The sequence below is a fragment of the Lepeophtheirus salmonis genome, chromosome 5 (assembly GCF_016086655.4).
Source record: "Lepeophtheirus salmonis chromosome 5, UVic_Lsal_1.4, whole genome shotgun sequence".
Taxonomy (NCBI): domain Eukaryota; kingdom Metazoa; phylum Arthropoda; class Copepoda; order Siphonostomatoida; family Caligidae; genus Lepeophtheirus; species Lepeophtheirus salmonis.
Window position 1 is genome coordinate 3,578,822 of NC_052135.2, and position 19,635 is coordinate 3,598,456.

Below are 19,635 nucleotides of genomic sequence, written 5' to 3' on the forward strand. Positions count from 1 at the left end.
TACAGACCCCCTTGTCGGTTCTTAAAAAAAGTAAAATCGATCCCAAGTGACATCATTGAGGGTTTTTTTTCCTTTTTTTTAAATAATTTTATTTATAATAGAACAAATTAGTATTGTCTCCGTCCATATTTATTCGTAACATTCCAGTCCATTCTTAGGGCTGGTCATATTAGTCCTTGGGAGAGGTCCTTAATATTCTCGGTGCTTTGGACAATCAGTACTAGAACTGATTTAAAAAAAAAAGAAATATAGTTGAGTGACGTCATCAAGGATCAAACTATATAAGTTTTAGGACTGATATTGTAGGACTGAAATGAACTGGACCAATACTAAACTGGAAGAGACTCCAGTTTTCAGTCCTAATTAAGGACTGACACAACATTAGAATAAATTATCTAATTATGTTAAAATATATACGATTATATTCGTTTTATCTACCTATATATTAAATGCGTATGTACATATGTGTGTGTTTAGGATTCACGTCCAAATCAAGAAATAGATTTTACTCAAATTTTTCATATAGCTTTTTAATGCTCAAGAGACGGTTCTGGTATCAATTTTTTGGTCTAGGTTTTTTTCTTCTTTAAAATAGGATTTTTCTATTCAAAAAAAAAAAAAAAAAAAAGAAGAAGATAAACAAACGACTACTTCTTATAAAATAGAAATAAAGACTTTAAAAGACAGTAAGAATTTTTCTTACTGTATGGTGTATTGTATTTTTGCAAAAAAACAAAAAAAAACCAATTAGATTATAAGGATAAGAGAAAAAAAATAAATAAAACAAAGTATCTTATTTCGCAGCATGACAGTTGAGAGAACGACAGTTCAACTATCGGCGCTCGAATGTCCACAATTTTGATACTCAAAAGTGTCATTCCATTAAAATTTATTCCTTTATCAAATTTTTTAAAGCTTTGAATTTAAAAAAAAATATCATTATATAAATAGTATATATTTTTTTAAATATATATATTACAGAATAGCATAAATTAATGTCCAGGGCATCACCGGGCAACTTACTCTTATCTTGTATTATAATGAAAAGATGACTATATTTTTTGTAAGATCTTTGCAATGCTTTTCATATATCTTATTTGGCTTAATAAACCATAGACATTTTTAGGAAAAATTTCTAGGACCGGACCTATGGACATACCGGGCCGTGCAAAATTATTTACCGATGATGTAAATATACTTTTTAAGAGGTTGTGTGGCAACAAATCTGGTTTTTTTACTGTTAAAATAAACAAAAATCCTTCCTGTGAGAGCGTAACAACTTCCACACGTGAGACCATGTCCAATCAGGAAACAAAGAGGATCGAAATTGCAGCCCTCCTCCGAGCGGGAGTGCCTCATAACAACATTAAGGAACAGGTTGGGGCCTCGTTGAAGACAATTTACAACGTTTCCAAGCGCTTGGAGGCTGGGGTGATCTCAAGCATTCCCCTGGGGCTGGCAGGAAGACCACTGTCTCAACAAGGCAAGTAAAGGCAGTGTTCAAGAGGACTCCCAACAGGTCCATTGCCGACATGGCCAGAAAGATGGGAACGTCGAGATCAACTGTTTCAAGGGCATTGTAAAGGGCTGGAGGAAAGTCCCTGAGGCGTACTGAACGCCCTCTGCTAACTGAACGTCAGCGAGAAGTCAGACTTGAGCGTGCCAAGAAAATCTTGAATGATATCAAGAGCTCATCTGGACGCATCATCATTTTTTCAGATGAGAAAACTTTTACGGTCGATCCTGTTTTCAACAGGCAAAATGACCGTGTTGTGAGCTTTGGAGATATGCAAGATAAGTACCACTATGTGGCAACAACAAAGCACCCTGCTTCGGTGATGATGTTGGGTCTCGTGGCCTCCAACAGGAAGGCCATGAAGCCGGTATGGTTCTCCACTGGCTACAGATTAACAGCGGAGGATTATGTGAAGATTCTGGCGTCCAAGGTCCTTCTGTGGATCAAATCCATAGTCGACAACTCTCCTTGGGGTTTTCAACAAGATGGAGCACCCGCCCACGCTTCCAAGAAAGCTCAGGAGTGGCTCAAGGACAACATGAACTTTTGGCCCAAGGACTACTGGCCCTCTCAGAGCCCAGATATGAACCCACTGATTTCTCTATCTAAGCGCTCGTGGAGACCAAGGCCTGCAAAAACGACCAAAGAACATAAATGCCTTAAAGGCTGCTGTCAACAAGGCCTGGGCCTCCATGGACGCCGATTACATCCAGCAAGTCTGTGGCAGCTTTAGACGTCGTCTGACCAGTGTCATTGAGTCAAATGGTGGCTACATTGATTAAATTTGATCACAAACTATTTTATTATTCTAAAAATGTATGAATAAATTGTTTCTCAAGTCATTCGAAATGTCATTATTGTTCGCCATATGTTCTAAACAAAAATCGGTAAATAATTCTGCACGCCCCGGTACAGTCCTAAGGACCAATAGGACCAGTTTTAAGACTAAACTAGACTAGATCGACACAACACTACTCAACACCCGTAGTAGACAAAAGAGTTGTCATGTAGGCAGTTAAACTTGGCCAAGTACTGATCACGTGGTCTTCGTTTTACTCCTTGGTCTATAACTTTGAATCAATCTCATAAGTAAACTAATTTGATAGGATGATTATATTGCTTTATATTTGTAGGTCCATGAATTGTTTAGAGCAAGGTGATATCTGCTCTCTCAAATTATATCCACAAGAAAATTCCTGGCACTATCTCACACTTACTCCAACCAAATTGAATAAGCAAATTGAGTTTGCTATCAGCGTTACTCTTAAAGGTACATTAATTTATTCATTTATTTCAATTATATGGTAGATATCATAAATAATAATTCGTTGCTTTCAAAATAAAACTTCTACATACCTACAAAATTGGTATACTGATCAAATTCAATTAATTTTATAATTGAAAAAAAAACCACTTTTATTTTTTTCCATTTAAATTAAAATAATTTCTCTTTAAGATTATAATAAGTAAAATAAATTAAATATCACAAAATATATAGAGTACTATATTTATTCTATGAAAAATCTCTTTAGGTAAGTAAAACAGATTATGATTTTCAATAAATTTTTGAACTTTGATTTAAAATAAAATTATATATAGTTTGCCAATGCCACTATTCTTTATTTAATAGTAGTTCCAAAAATTATTGACATCGTTATATAATTACTTATGAAAATAAATTTATTTGATATATATACCAGCAAGGGAAACCCGAGTTGCAGGGCTGGATAGAGGGAAATAGAAACAAAAAATGAAGGTAGAAGAAAAGAAACAGAGAGAAGCAGAGTGTTGTGCCTATGTAGAGAGAAAAAAGGAAAAGAAGGTTTTATTTCGATCAAAAATAGGTTCTTAATGACCTCAAAGGCCGAAAAAAATATCATAGTAACATACTTGATTATTTCATACCTTTCCTTGCTAAATTTCAGACTGACCTGTGCTTCCATTTTGATTTCTGTGTGTGATAACAACAAAAAAAGACTAAGTTAAATATAGATATTAGTTATTATTAATAAATAAAAAAGTGGGATGGTTTTGAAAACTTCTTGAGGGCTCAAAACCCCCTCATAAGGTGCTAGCGACGCCACCAGTCATGGGATCAAGTACTATAAATATTTCATTTAAATTATTTATTTCATTTTTTGGTTGCAACATTTACACAACAAATATATAATTAAATTACCTGACCGAGTGATCCATTAAAATCTGATCACTTTGAATATTAAATTTCAACAAGATTTAATTTATTAATTAACTATATAATTTTTAACAAAATTAATATTATAAAAATATGTCTGTCTGTGCTCTCTTAATCATTGGCTTTGAGCACCTTTATGTTCGGATGCCAGACACCGCAGACCTTCCCCTCGACATAGACTCAAAAGGTGCAGTCGAGGGTGTTGGCATCAGGGCTTTAAGCTTGCCAAAATTATCAAAAGAACTCAAAAGACTCATTCAAATTGGCTTAAGATTCTTTCATTGCTTGTGTCAAACATGGCCTCTTCCCCCACAAGGCTCTTTCCAGCCACTTTTTTATAGCTATCTGGACAATCTGGTGTAAAACCTTCAGATCTCTTGCAGGGGTCCTAATAGACTTCAGGGGATTGGCCTGAACTGTTTTCTGTAGCTCCTCCGGGTGTAGTATGGTCTTTGCCAGATCCCTTCTCCTTTTACAACCTTTCAGACTTGGTGGCGACGAAGACGGCGGTCCTGGAGACTTCCAACTGCTTGGAGTCAGTGAATGAAAATTTGAAAATCTGATTTCATTCTCATTTTCTCGACTTGTACGCTAGCTGGAGAGCTCAAATTTGTCTTGTTTTGTAACTAATTGTTTATGCTTTAATATATCGAAATATGAATTAATTTAATCGCTCAAAATTAATTAATTATTGAATTAGTAAGTCTACAGATTTCAATGGACCACCCGGTAAAGTTAACTATAAGCAAAAACTCAAGATCAAATATTTAATCGAGTTAATAAATAGCCATTTAACAGACTGTTGTAACATTTTATCGATTAATTTATAGAGTTATACTTTAACGGATTATAATATTTATTGTATTTTATGTTGAACATAGTTCAGAAGTGTGATTCAGTTTCTATAACCTTTCTTATATCCGTGTGGGTAGTCAATGATATCTTTATATTAATATTGTATTGTCTTCTAGATTGTCCTTATCCTTCCGGCTCCAATAATTACCTACTCGTTAATAGAATTGATTTGCATCAAATCTGTAAAAGTAATAAGAATGGAGGTGGACGAACCAGTGCAGTTCTTCAGCTACTATTTCCTCCATACCAGAGAAAAGAGGAGAAAGAGCCCCTCTGCGGAGATAGGTAATGAAGGCCCTACTTTCAATCCCATCAATAATATTAACAGCCTATTCTTTATATTATCATTCAGAATTCGATTAGATAGAGTTACTCTTCCGGGTGTATTCTCCTTTGGCTATAAACTTCCGTCATCACGATCCTCTTCTGGGCTATCTTATAACAACAGCAAAACCAGTTCCTCCATTTTTTCATTGGATAACTTCCCTGCGGGTCCCATCGTCATGGATATTCATAATGATGTATCTAATGTCTTTGAGTTTTACATGGAAACAACGGATATCGGAGGAACACTTGCTATTGAAATTGCAATCAACATGGTCAAGGTAGGAATGACGTAATATTCTTTTTATACAGGGTGCAACAGCATAACTTGCTCTTTGAAAGATGCAATAAAAGTTATATATTAAATAGTTTTATTTTTGTTCCATCTTATATTTACAAAACCTTTTTGAATCTTCCTCCTTCTCCGTTTTTTCTGCCTAGCAACCTTTTTGTTTTACACTCTACTATTAAAAATTAGAAGGGAAGATTGTATTAACCAGTTAATTCGGCTTGGATTGCTTCAATTCAAATGAACACTTATGATAATTTAATTTGTTCTATAAAGCCAAATAGTTTAAAGATACTCCAAAAGCCAATATAATTCTGAGTCATTGTCACAACAAACAATTTCAATTTAAAGCTTTACCGGATACTGGATTATCAGTCATCATTATTTCTAAGAATATTGTGGATAAATATAGTAGTTGATGGAATGAATCTTATCATCCCAATATCAGCAATACAAGTGGAAATTTAATGAAATATAAAATTTAATGGTAACATCTTTAAAGTTATAACCCTTATAAGTCCAGAGAGAATTGCTCCTCAGTTTGAAAACTTGTCGAAGACTTAGAATAATTTCGGAAGATTTCCTAAAGTTATCTTGTAACACTATCGAAATTAAATCAAAAACTATGCTCAACAATTTAATCAAAGAATATAACAGAGTTTTTAATCATACAAATTAAAGCATATGACTGATCTTCTGATGAAAATTGTACTAGATCCGAATGATGTTACGGAATGGTATTCACCTTCAATGATGGTTCCAAAACCGAATAGTAGAGACTTTTAGATGTTTAAACTGGTGGCCAATTTACCCTTGTCCATCTTTTAAAGATATTGATCAATCTGTTCTTAATGAACGTAAATGGTTCTGAAAAATGTAAGATGGGTTATTTTCAGATACATTTAGACGAAAGAAGTAGAACTTTAAAATCATTTAACACACACTCAATATTGTCGATCTCCGGTGGGTCTTTGTAGTTCTAACAATTAATTTTGTGTAAGGGAAGATGCAGTTTTATATGGAATCAAGAATGTGAAGAAGATTGTGTATGATATTTTGTATGAAAATGAAGATGACGTTTTACAAAAGGCAGAAGAAGTACTCAATCATTATGAAACAAACAATATTACCTTATCAAAATATAAAATTCAGTATGGAACAAAAGTGAAATTAGCAGCTATGCTCATATCTGGGGAAGATATCAACTCAGATCTTGATCAGTTTTAGTTTTAGTTTTAGAAGATCAGTTTTAGCTCATTTCAATGTTAACGAAATCACGAAGTTGGTTACTGACACGAGTAAATTTAATGGTATTAGTTTTTCTCTCATTCAACAGGATAAAAGTGGTGAATGTGATAGAAAATATTTAATTTAATGTGGCTTTTGATCATTAACTCCAGCCGAAACACGATATTCAGTAATGGAACTGGAATGTTAAGTAATTGCTTGGAGCATGGAAAAATTTCGTGCTATTTAAAAGGTGTTAATTTGTATGTCAAAACAGATCATAAGCCATCGGAAGATTTATTCAGCAGAGTTTATACATTAAATCCACGATTAATAAGATTTTTAGATGTTTTAGTGCTTACGTATTTGTTATTATGAACATCAACCAATTACGTATTTCTTTTTCAATAACTTTTGATAAAGAATTTTGAGATTAATATTTATTTAATACAAAAATACATAATTTAATTGAAAATATATCCAAATTCATAGTTGTGAAAGGTAAGTTAATTAAGAAATTAGTTATTGGCAATTCCACTAAGATCTTTGAAATGTTGGTTTTCTCCGAATATTTTCTATTTTAATAACTTAATTTGAAGAAACTGCTAAAATTTAGAATGACTAAATTACACTAAATTTGACGGTGCCAATTTTACTTCACTAGTATCAAGGAGTTATTTGAGTTCAAAGAATTTTGAAAATTTCAAATTATGAAAATGAATTGGGAAAAAAAAAATGTTTAATTTTTTTTTTAAATTTACACACACTTAATTCAATATTTCCCTGACCGCTCATTTTTGCCTCCCCACTCTGGAGATATCCACCTTTTCGTTTCAATTTATTTGAAATACTCCATACTATATTAATTACACTTTACATTTTAATTTTTTACATAACTTCATACTTACATAAGTATATTCATAAATACATTATACAAAAGAAGCATATTTTTAATGCAAAATTCACGAAACTTTTGTTATCTTTTTAATTGCATAATATCATTTTTAACTTTTAAATAGTTTAAAAATAGACGTGAAGACATTTTCTTGCAAGTCTCATTCCATTACAAATTAATATTTAACAGACTAACAGATATATGATTCTATGACTTATGAGTAAAAAAGAGATATGTGTAAACAAAAAACAAAGTTTAGCAATTAGAAAATGAAAAACCATTGATGTGCTCTTTTTTCTTTTGTTCATTATTTAATAAGTCGTGTTGTGTTGATAATCCCCTTTAAAGAGGAATTCTCGCCTATCTTTGGTGTACATTGATTTAAAAATACATAATAAAATAAATATATATTAATTTAACTATAATTATAGTATCTTCCCTGTATGAATGCTAATTTAAATGTGGAAGGAACTCCTCTTTATAGTACAGGAAGCGGGGATCAGATTGTTGCCGACTTTAAACCTTGATAACTTGAAGATGACATTATCAAATAAAAAATCGGTTACCAAATAGGAAAGCTATTCTCGTCAGCTGACGATACGTAGTTCAGTTAGCATCCTGCCGTCATCATATGAGGAGATAAAGAGCTATAAGTGGAACGAGGAGCTTTCGAGGTCCGCCGTAGTCATGGCATTGGTTAATAATGGAGGTGAAATCTCCAATTCAACGATTGCTTCAACATTAGGAGTGAATTTACGGACTGTTCAGCGTATCTGTAAGAAGCTAGAGGACACCTGGGATGTTGATGCCACCATAAAGAGGGTACCCAAGGAGGAGGGCACCGACAGGAAGGTCAGGGACACCGACTTTGTCGACAAGGTGAAGAAGATGGTTGAGGATGAACCTACCAGGTCCATGAAAGCCATGGCGAGGGATCTGGGCTGCCATGAGAAAACAATAAGGGACTGTATATCTGAGGATTTAAGGTGCAGGAGCTACAAGATGCAGGTGGGCCAGATCTTGATCCAGAAGGCAAAGGACAACAGGCTGATGAAGTCAACAAAATTGGTCAACAAGCTCAAGCACCCATAGCAGCCCAGGATGCTATGGTTTTTCTCTGCTGAAAAGAATTTCTGTCAAGATAAGAAGGTCAACAAGCAGAAAAACAGGTGGATAGCCACCTGCACCAGCCATGTGAGGAAGGTAATGAAGACCAAGATCCCTGCAATGGTCATGGTGTTTGGGGTGGTCAGCAGTGAAGGTCATGTTATGCCTCCCCATATGTTTGAAACGGGTCTAAAGGTCAATACAGAGGTCTACCTGGATGTTATGGAGAAGGTGGTTCTGCCCTGGATCCAAGGAGTGGCCGGAGACAGGCCCTGGGTGTGGCAACAGGACTCAGCACCCTGCCATGTGTCCAAAATTTCTATGCAGTAGTTAAACGAGAACTGTTATGACGTAGTAACCAAGGATTTGTTGCCGCCTAACTCTCCTACCCTTAATCCTTTGGACTATTTTGTCTGGGGCTATGTCGAGAGACATACCAACAGACATCCCCATAGCACCAAGGCCAGCCTGATGGACTCCATCAAGGAGGTATTCGGAAACATGGACAATGAGATGGTCAGAAGAGCCTGCGGCCGGTTCAGAGGCCGTATTGAGGCCGTTATTGATGCCATCGGTGATTATATCGAATGAATGGCTACTCTATGCCTATATGCTCGTCATAGTTTTAATTTTCAATAAAAAAGTTAAAAAATGTATATTTTGTGTTTATTTTTGTAGAAAAATATTTTGGCGCCAATTTGATCCCCGCTCCCTGTAGTAATTAATTTTCTACCTCGAAAATCGTATAACAGGTACCTAATATTAACAAACGCCTTAATTCAGTAATACCCTATGTCTTGCTCCGGCCTCTTACAAAAATTCCATTTCTCCTTATTCATGACTGATTGGGAGTACTTCACACGTCTCATTATTTTAATAATTTGTATATTGCACGGCCCTGGCAGCAGTTTTGCACATCAAGAAAACGTTTGAATAACGAAAAAGGAGGGATATGAGAAAATAATAATTTAAAATTACAGGAACTAATAATAATAATTTCATCTCAATCTTAACTCTTTGCAAAAAGAAAGATATATTGCATGAGATGAAATAAATCAGCAACACCCACTCGTTCAATACAAAATAATTTACATAGTTATCCATAATATATAAAGGGCTGGCTGAATAGGGTGTAGAAGATAGTGGCCCATATGAAGTGTGTATCTGGATAGATGTGGGCCGTAAGCCGGAGTATTGAGAAATGTTGGAAATTTATCGATTTGCTATCATGGCTTTATTTGTAATGTTTGACCTCATGATCAACAACATTTACTCCATCTCTTTCAGGGTAAACATAAAAATAAATCATATTTCTTTCTGTAGGAATGACCGAGGCGTGAACCTACGCACATTGAGTTCAATAGAATAATTTCTCTTGAGCGCGTTGTCCATTATTTTTCTGAAATTATTTAACACAAAAGGAAAAGTCGTTATAAAATTCAACAATTTGGTGAACTAAACGAATTCGAAAAAAAGAATAACAATAAGCCTGATATTCATATACATTCTACGAATGTTTTTATTAATAAAATGTTTCACAGAATTGGTTTAATTATAATTCACAGAGTAGGAAATTTTCGTAGAAAAATTGCAAGCACATTTGATTAGTTTAGAATTGCATGTAGTTTTTCTTTTTTTCGATAATGACTTTAATAATATATTACATTAAGGGTTTATTCACAGCAGCAAAAAAAAATCATAATTGAGGATTTGCAAAAAAAATATAGTTGCATTTTCTTTGGTTGAAGAGAGAATTAACATAATAATTTAGGTTGAAGAAATTGTGTTTTTTCCTCAAAAACAAAGAGTAAAGCAACATTATACATATAACAAATATATTGTGTATTCCTACAATAAAAAAAAGTATTTCATTCTTTCAACAAAAAAACACAAAAGTTAGTTTCACAGGTGTGTTTTATAACCTAAATTTTTATATTCTTTGGGTGTTATGCTCACAAAATAATTCCTATTGGCCATTTCTATCATTTATAAGCTTCTCATAAATCGTGATATCATATGCATAGTAAAAAGAAATCCATTATTTTTCAAATAGATGGCTTTATTAATTTGTATCCTGCTTAAATAAACAAAACAAAAATTGGGAGGATCGGCAACATTATGACAGACTGACCTTGCGTTACACTCCTGCAAAAGAACACTCAATTTTCGTGATTCTGAGAACGTGATGTACCAACTTCTTGGCCTCTTAACCCATCGTAATTCAACCCTTTCGGCAATTTTGTCTGAGGCAATGCTAATTAGGCTTCCAATGAAGGTCCCCACAGCACAACAAGATCCCTGAGAGCTGGGATAAGGAAGGGAAGGTCAAGAAGACTTTTCCAGAAATGCTGTGAACGTATTGTACGTATTAATGGCGATTTCATTGATTGAATATCAAATTTATGTTAAAATGTTGATTTTTGTGATAACTTTAAAAAAATCGGTTCAGAAATAAATTCACAACAGCAGTTCTTTTTTTTCGACTTGCGAACGTTTAGATGCAGCACCATTCATATGTAATTTATTTTATTTCTTGTTCTTTCTAAATTGGTATACTTTGTTTAATAGCAGTATTAACAGTTATTCCTTCAAGATTACAATCCGTAAAATCAATGGTAAATATTTTCTATTTTGAACTTTCCCCACTTTAACGAAATTGAAAGGAAACTATTTCCCCAGCTCAACTCAACTCTCTGAGGAAAGGCTTTATGTATTGTGCTTTTTAAATAGAAAGATCGTTTATTTATGCATGCATTAAGTCTATTTTACGCTTGAAATCAAGGCTTTATCAATTCTCAAAGGAATGTATATGTATATATATATATAGAGAGAGAGAAATATTTTTGTATATATGTAGGTGTATACCTTTTTTACTTTTTTCTAAGTATTGGCTTATATCATAAGCAATTTTAACCCATTTATGTAAATACATATTTAATGTTTGTCGTACTTTTTATTTTTTCGAAAATGAAAAATGAGGTTTGATTTTTTTAAGGATGGAGAATCCAAAACTAGACAGTTTCCTAGTGTAAGATATGAAATTTTGAAGTAAAAATTAACACTCACGACGACACAAGAAAAGTTATTGAAAAGAACAAGGTTCGGAGTGACTTGATTTGTTGGTCAGAAGATGCATCAGAACCACCCTTTCCCTGTATTCTAAATTCATCACAGGTAAGAAAGTTGATCAGTGCCGCTTTTGAAGGTACAAAACTGCCCTTGCTACATACAGGGAGCAGGGATCAGATTGTCGCCTACTTTTAACCTTGATAACTTGAAGACGACATTATCAAATAAAAAACCGGTTACCAAATAGGAAAACTATTTACGTCAGCTGACGATACGTAGTTCAGTTAGCATCATGCCGTCATCATATGAGGAGATAAAGAGCCATAAATGGAACGAGGAGCTTTCGAGGTCCGCCGTAGTCATGGTATTGGTTAATAAGGGAGGTGAAATCTCCAATTCAACGATTGCTTCAACCTTAGAAGTGAATTTACGGACTGTTCAGCGTATCCGTAAGAAGCTAGAGGACACCTGGGATGTTGATGCCACCATAAAGAGGGCACCCAAGGAGGAGGGCGCCGACAGGAAGGTCAGGGACACCGACTTTGTCAACAAGGTGAAGAAGATGGTTGAGGATGACCCTACCAGGTCCATGAAGGCCATGGCAAGGGATCTGGACTGCCATGAGAAAACAATGGATGTGGCAACAGGACTCAGCACCCTGCCATGTGTCCAAAATCTCCATGCAGTGGTTAACCGAGAACTGTTATGACGTCGTAACCAAGGATTTGTGGCCTCCTAACTCTCCCGACCTTAATCTTTTAGACTATTTTGTCTGGTGCTATGTCGAGAGGCATATCAACAGACATCCCCATAGCACCAAAGACAGCCTGATGGACTCCATCAAGGAGGTATTCGGCAACATGGACAATGAGATGGTCAGAAGAGCCTGCGACCGGTTCAGAGCCCGTATTGAGGCCGTTTTTGATGCCAACGGTGATTATATTAAACGAATGGCTACTCTATACCTATATGCTCGTCATAGTTTTAATTTTCAATAAAAAAGTTAAAAAGGGTATATTTTGTGTTGTTTTTCGTAGAAAATTTTTTGGCGACAATTTGATCCCCGCGCCCTGTACATAACGTTGAAAGTGTAATGAAAATGGTGACTGAAGCCTCCACCTATAACTTCTCCCACGAAAAGAGAAATGAGGGGATTAGGTTTCAAGAGACATGCAGGTGTCTAATATCAAAAAATGAATCAAAGAAGTACGTAGCCAACTTCACAATATTTATACATTTATATTTTTTTAAAGGTCTTTATTCATATTGGTTATGATATACCCCCGTAGGATTAAGTCTGGGAAGATTGGATTATATTGGGTCGGATATGTACTTAATTATTTTATATTATCGAAGAATCTTTGTTTCAAGAATCTCTAATTCTTTGTCTATTAAATATATAATTAAGTTTTTTCCTTATCGGTACCATGGACACGATATAGTCCCTTCAAAATTCAGTAGTTGAGCTCCATAAATGTTTAAAATTTAAAAGTTAAATAGTAGAAAACCGCCAAAAAAAACCGTTCAAGTTCGTAGACAATATTGTCAAGAGCTACAAAGAGACTGGCAGTACCTTGCAAAGACCCTCTCTGGCCGTCTAGTCACAGTCAGGACCATGGTGCGAATCAAACGGGATGGAGAGAAGAACTGGAGAAAAGCCAGGAAAATGTGTGGTATGAGGCTATGGACCCCAAAACCATGTGCAATATCATAAAAAATGATTTGGGTTTCACCCAATACAAGAATGTGAATGGCAGGCTCTGTCAGCTGCAACAAAGACCAAAAGGCTTAGATGGACTTCTTCTAATGGAATTTAAAATTGGCATTGTTAAAACCAATCATATGAATCCTTATCGCCCAAAATAATCATGTTTTATGAAAGACCATTGATAGCATCCATGAGGAACACAGCATCATCACTAACTACCAGAAGCCGCCCAGTTTCGTGATTTGGCCCGTTATTATGTCAGACGGGAATAAGATACTCCTCCTTTTCATGGTGGAGGGTGTGAATATCAACCAGCATGTCTATAAGGCCATGTTGGTCGACGAGATCCTTTCTTGCTTCAAGACACATATTCTGATGCCCTTTACATCTTAAGCCAAGATGGCACACCCTCTCACACTGCAAAAGTGTGCAGAACTTGTGCAGTATAATTTCAAGGGCTTTTGGGATATATGTGGCCACCTAGTAGCCTCATTTGATGTACTCCATTCTTCAGGCCAGGGCTTGTACCTTTGTATTTTGAACAAAAGTTTTTTTAAATTAATCTATATTACAATTTGATCAACATTTTCACAAAAATGTATGCATATTAATAAATTTGTATTGAATTTATAAACTAAAACCATGGATTACTTAACATCAGGATATACTTTTAAATTCACAAAACCTCTCCATTATAATTGCTACTGTTTTGATTCAATAGCTTAATGATAATAACAAAATAATTTCTTTGTATTAATTTCCAACATGGAAATTCTTAATATATAGAAATCAGTTATGCCGATTTATTAGATATCTGGTAATAAATACTCTATATTTATTTTATTGATATCTGATGAGTGTGGCTATACAATTATTGTTATTTATATAGATGGTAAATCTGTTGATATCTCTAAAAATAGTTATTTGCTCTTTTCATTTTAAACATAAATGTTTGAAACAGAAACTAAATCGACAAATATATGTAGAACTAAAAAAACGTATCTTAAGAAAAAGTGCTACCACATTTAATGATTAAAAATAGAAGTGACAATTAAACAACGGCCTAGTATAATGTCAATTATTGAGGTGAGGCGCAAAAATTTTGAAATTTGTCGAAGCTCAAACAAAATTTGAAATCAATTGGGTACAAAAAAAAAAAAAAAGAAGAAGAAGATTAGATTGTATAGAAGATGAAGTTCAATTTCTATACATAACAAAGTCTGATTGAGGTATTTTGCACAACACACAAAATTAGTGAAATGATAACTCTCACTTTTTGAGAAGATAATTAATAATAATTATGATTTTAATAGCTATATTTTTATATAAATAATGATAGATATCTAGTGTGTTGTATTCATTTTATATTATCCAGTCATTGGATTTAGTCAAATAATTCTAAGAGACTTGAAATTTCAATTGTGGAATACAACCAATAAGATTTTAATGGATGAAATAATTTATTTGGGGGTTCAACAGCGAATAAAGCAAAAGTTTTAACTTAACTTTCTTTTTTGAAGACTAAGTATGAGGACGTTAACGAACAAGATGCAATTATTAGATTGCTTAAGTCAGACCATTTCCGATAAAGCACAGTTAATTACAAATGAAAAAATATCATTTATTTTCGACCAGTTAAAGTTGGTAACTCAACCATCTAACCAGAGAAGATATTCCCCAGAAAATTTGACAATAGCTTTTATCTGGCACTAAATTTCACTTTCTCTTTATAAGCAACTTTTAAAAATGTCTGCTGCTAACTATCGCCATAAAAAAAACTGTCTTCCGTTATTCAAGAATCTATTGGGATATCGAAAGGAACATTCAATTATTTAAAAGCAAGATATAAAAAATTAACTGAGAAGTTCAAAGTAGTTCAAATTATCTTAGATGAAGTCTACTCTGCTCAAAGAATAGAGTATTTGAATGGCAAAATTTATGGCTATAACGACAATGAACAAACAAGGACTATTTTATGTTTCAGGATTAGTTCATTTGCTGGAAATTTTCAAGAGTCATAGTAATATATGATTGGATTTTCAAATAAAAATAATAATTATAGAAATGAAGAATAATTTTACTTTTTAGGTAAATTACTCTACATCGAGTGATCAATTTAATCTTTATTTATTCCAATTAAAGATAAAAATATAATGTAAAAATAAATATCAGGAAGTAAAATTTTAGCTTGCCTTCATTATAAATTATCAAGATCACATTGAAATGAACGAAATATCAACCAAACTTCATTATGTACCCTTTCTTCAGTTTGATTAGTGGTGATAATAATGAATTGTTGCATTAAAATAAGTAAAATATAGAATAATTCATGCTTAACATGTATAATAATCCAACCTTAGGTTCTTAATCTATAATATAAGTTCATGTGATTAAAGGTTCATATTCAAGCAGATATGCTATATATATATATATTTGTAAAGGAGAGGATGAAGTATCCTTGATACTAAATTCTTCAAAAATGAACCCCAAACATAAACCTCATCTTGAAAATCATATCCGGATCATTATTTTCAACATTTTTGATCCATTAGAAAAGGGAGATCAAATCCAAATACAAGAGGCGAGACATAAATTACTTATTGTGAAGTCATCTGAACCTGAAAACAGGTTCATCAAGAAACAATTTTCTCAAATACCAGAAAAATATGATGAACTATAAAGGAACTGACAATCTCATAACTATTACTGTTGAAACTCGGTCTTTTCTAGACCGATTTGGACCGATGCACGCCCTAAAGATGGAGAAGGAGTGGGTTGAAATGCATGAGGAATACGTGAACAATACGAGCAAGGCCTTCAGGCTTAGGATCAATGTCATGTAGTAGGGCAAGGGTGACCACATCGAGATTTACTTGTTAATATAAATATTTAAAGTCTCATTGTCTTAGTGCTTGCACTTTTTGAGAGTCTGTGTAATGTTCAGCTTTGGAAAATTCGTTTACGGTTCACAGGGACACACTGTATAAGGGTGGTCTGAAAAGTTTTTGACCAAACAAAGATACAAGACATGTTTTTAACATTGTCTCCTTATAACTCTTGACACTTCTCCCAAGGATGCTCCAATCTTTGTAACTCGTCCAAATGGTACTAGGCGTTTTTCTCTGCACAATAATTGTTCATGAAGGGTATTGTCTCTTCATTTGACGAAAATCCTTATAATCCACTATTTGGGCTGTATTTTTGTTTCGGTTGTATAATGGTGTATCCAAGTTTCATCTAGAGTAATTAATCTACTCCAAAACTCAGATTTATTCCTCTTAAACTGTGCCAACAGAGCAATACTTGATTATGTCAACTTTCACAAAGACACAATAAAGCTACATAAAAACTGCACATCCAAAATGACTGACACTTTGGTCAGTAACATTGAACAGATGCTAAATATATATGACTAGCTTTTATTTACGAGTGACGCCATCTTCACGTGAGATTGAATACTTTGGAGGCCCCCCTCGTATATATAGTATAATTGTGAGGAATTTTCCTTGAACCATCAAATATACTGTAGTTATGATTTTTACACTTCGTTGTTTCAATAAATATTGGATATTTGAACTTACATTTCATAACAACCAAAAGGTTACTTACCACTTATATTTTGTACAATGTTGTACGAAATAACCTAGATATGTATGGATATATTTACAAAGTGAAAACTTTTGCCCTTCATGTTCTTTGGAACTGTGAAATTAACTTTTAAAAAAGTTTTCTTAACTTAACTTTTTTTAACTTTTTACTTCTTTATCTTGATATGTAGCAATTTTTTTTTTTCCTTCTTTAAGTATTTGTATTCTTTTAACAAGTGTGTATATATGTACGACACATGGAAGTTCATGGTTACAAATTACCAGGATTACTCATATTTTGATGATACTCAATCATCATCATTTGTTGAAAGATATATGTACAAGTAAATATCTAGAGGTAAAATTGCTTAAAAAATACTTCAAATGTTTTCCATGGATGTGGTTCTATGTATGGTGTGGAATGATACAATTGTTGCCTAGAAAAGACAAAATAATTCCATTTTTGTTTGATGGAAACCGGTCTTATTTTTTTGTAGCAGTCTATCTACTAGTTGGCAAGTTGTGTATGACTCCTAAGATTGACAGGAGCCTTCTATCATGTTTGAAAGTGACACTATGTTCAACGACGAGATCGGAGATGGGCTGCTGTGCAATTTATGCTCTCCACTGATCCAAGCTACGACAACAGGACCATTGGCAACACCCTCAAAATGCAAATCCGGATGGTTCAACACTTGAGGGCACAGATCAAAGTGATGAAAACAACGTTTCTGGTTACAGTTATGACCTTTACTGTGGTTACAACTTACAAGTGACCAACATGACTTCCCACAATACTAAAGATCGCCTGATCGCCGCCATACGTCTAGTATTCGGCGAGCTCCCATATGTGCTTCTAGAAACAGCATGCTCCCGGTTACAGTTTGTATAGAGGAGGTGATCGACGCTGAAGTCGGCTACATTATATAGATGTCAGCTCTACGAAATCATCAAGTTACCTGAATTGATTTTTTCAATAAAAGTTGACAAATAAGGCTTTAGTGTTGTTTTCTTTAGGGTAGCAACTTTATCGTTCCACCCTATACAGCATAAAATTAAGGTTAGAAACGGCGTTACCTCACCGACATAAAAAGAGAGATGTATTTTGTTGCCAACTGTCGATGTTTCTTTTTCATTTCCTCTTATATGTGTTTTGAATGTTGACTCTTGGAATTTGAATTAACTCTTGTTGAGCTTTGAGCAATTCTCAACAATTACTAAATTAATAATTTTGGGCATTTTTCCTGTATTTTTTTGGAAAGGTTGTGTAATGCAATAATAGTCAAGACGTGATGAGTGTCCTAAACGTTGATTGCTTAAATTTGAATTTGCCCTTATTAAAAAAATAATAGTAAAGCATAGTATGTCTCTATGAATGTATGAAAAACAATAACAGTGTGTTAATAGTGCATCTTAATATACAGGGAGCGGGGATCAAATTATCGCCAAAATATTTTTCTACAAAAAACAACACAAAATATACATTTTTTAACTTTTTTATTGAAAATCAAAACTATGACGAGCATATAGGTATAGAGTAGCCATTCATTCGATATAATCACCGTTGGCATCAATAACGGCCTCAATACGGCCTCTGAACCGGCCGCAGGCTCTTCTGACCATCTCATTGTCCATGTTTCCGAATACCTCCTTGATGGAGTCCATCAGGCTGGCCTTGGTGCTATGGGGATGTCTGTTGGTATGTCTCTCGACATAGCCCCAGACAAAATAGTCCAAAGGATTAAGGTCGGGAGAGTTAGGAGGCCACAAATCTTTGGTTACGACGTCATAACAGTTCTCGGTTAACCACTGCATGGAGATTTTGGACACATGGAAGGGTGCTGAGTCCTGTTGCCACACCCAGGGCCTGTCTCCGGCAGCCTTCATGAACCTGGTAGGGTCATCCTCAACCATCTTCTTCACCTTGTCGACAAAGTCGGTGTCCCTGACCTTCCTGTCGGCGCCCTCCTCCTTGGGTGCCCTCTTTATGGTGGCATCAACATCCCAGGTGTCCTTTAGCTTCTTACAGATACGCTGAACAGTCCGTAAATTCACTCCTAAGGTTGAAGCAATCGTTGAATTGGAGATTTCACCTCCATTATTAACCAATGCCATGACTACGGCGGACCTCGAAAGCTCCTCGTTCCACTTATAGCTCTTTATCTCCTCATATGATGACGGCATTATGCTAACTGAACTACGTATCGTCAGCTGACGTAAATAGCTTTCCTATTTGGTAACCAGTTTTTTATTTGATAATGTCGTCTTCAAGGTATCAAGGTTTAAAGTAGGCGACAATCTGATCCCCGCTCCTTGTATATCATAAATATATTGTGATTAAATATACATCAATTTAGTCTTATTAATAAACTATTGCAGGCGTTTTCATGCTGCATCAAATATGTAGGACTGTTTCTGTTTTTTATTGATCTCGGATATCAATATTCTTATACATTTGTAGTAAATGTTTAGATTTGAATAAAATATAAACGCTCATACGTATAAATGAATTAACTCGCAGGATCTTTGTATGTTGCATCGGGGTTTTGTTAGTCAGTGCTCTAGCGACAAAAGTACTCATTAGTCGTCCTTTGTATTATTTGTTTTTCTCGCACTCTTGTTATTGTTATTTTATTCTTGAGGGCAGAATACGTCATACAAATTGATATAACCATTAAGTTGTTACATGTGAGTGTGCTCATGGAAATGGGAAAGTAAAACTGAAAGTTTATTTGGAATTTATCTTCTATATTATTCAAGCAAAACTTGTCTTTAAACCGGCGCCTAATTATTCCTGGAAGTTGTGGGTACTACCACTGGTTAATAAAAATTCTATTGTTGGGAAAAGAATTGGCTAACTACAA

General features: G+C 34.3%; 1 protein-coding gene across 1 annotated transcript in view; it reads left to right on the top strand.

Moving 5' to 3' along the window:
- Positions 1-19,635, top strand: part of LOC121119046 (post-GPI attachment to proteins factor 6) — a 136,206-nt gene that overhangs the window by 87,810 nt on the left and 28,761 nt on the right. Inside the window, exons 5-7 of the mRNA XM_040713663.2 lie at positions 2,650-2,786; positions 4,682-4,850; positions 4,918-5,170. Of these exons, the coding sequence (XP_040569597.1) occupies positions 2,650-2,786; positions 4,682-4,850; positions 4,918-5,170 (559 nt within the window). The remainder of the gene's footprint in view (positions 1-2,649; positions 2,787-4,681; positions 4,851-4,917; positions 5,171-19,635) is intronic.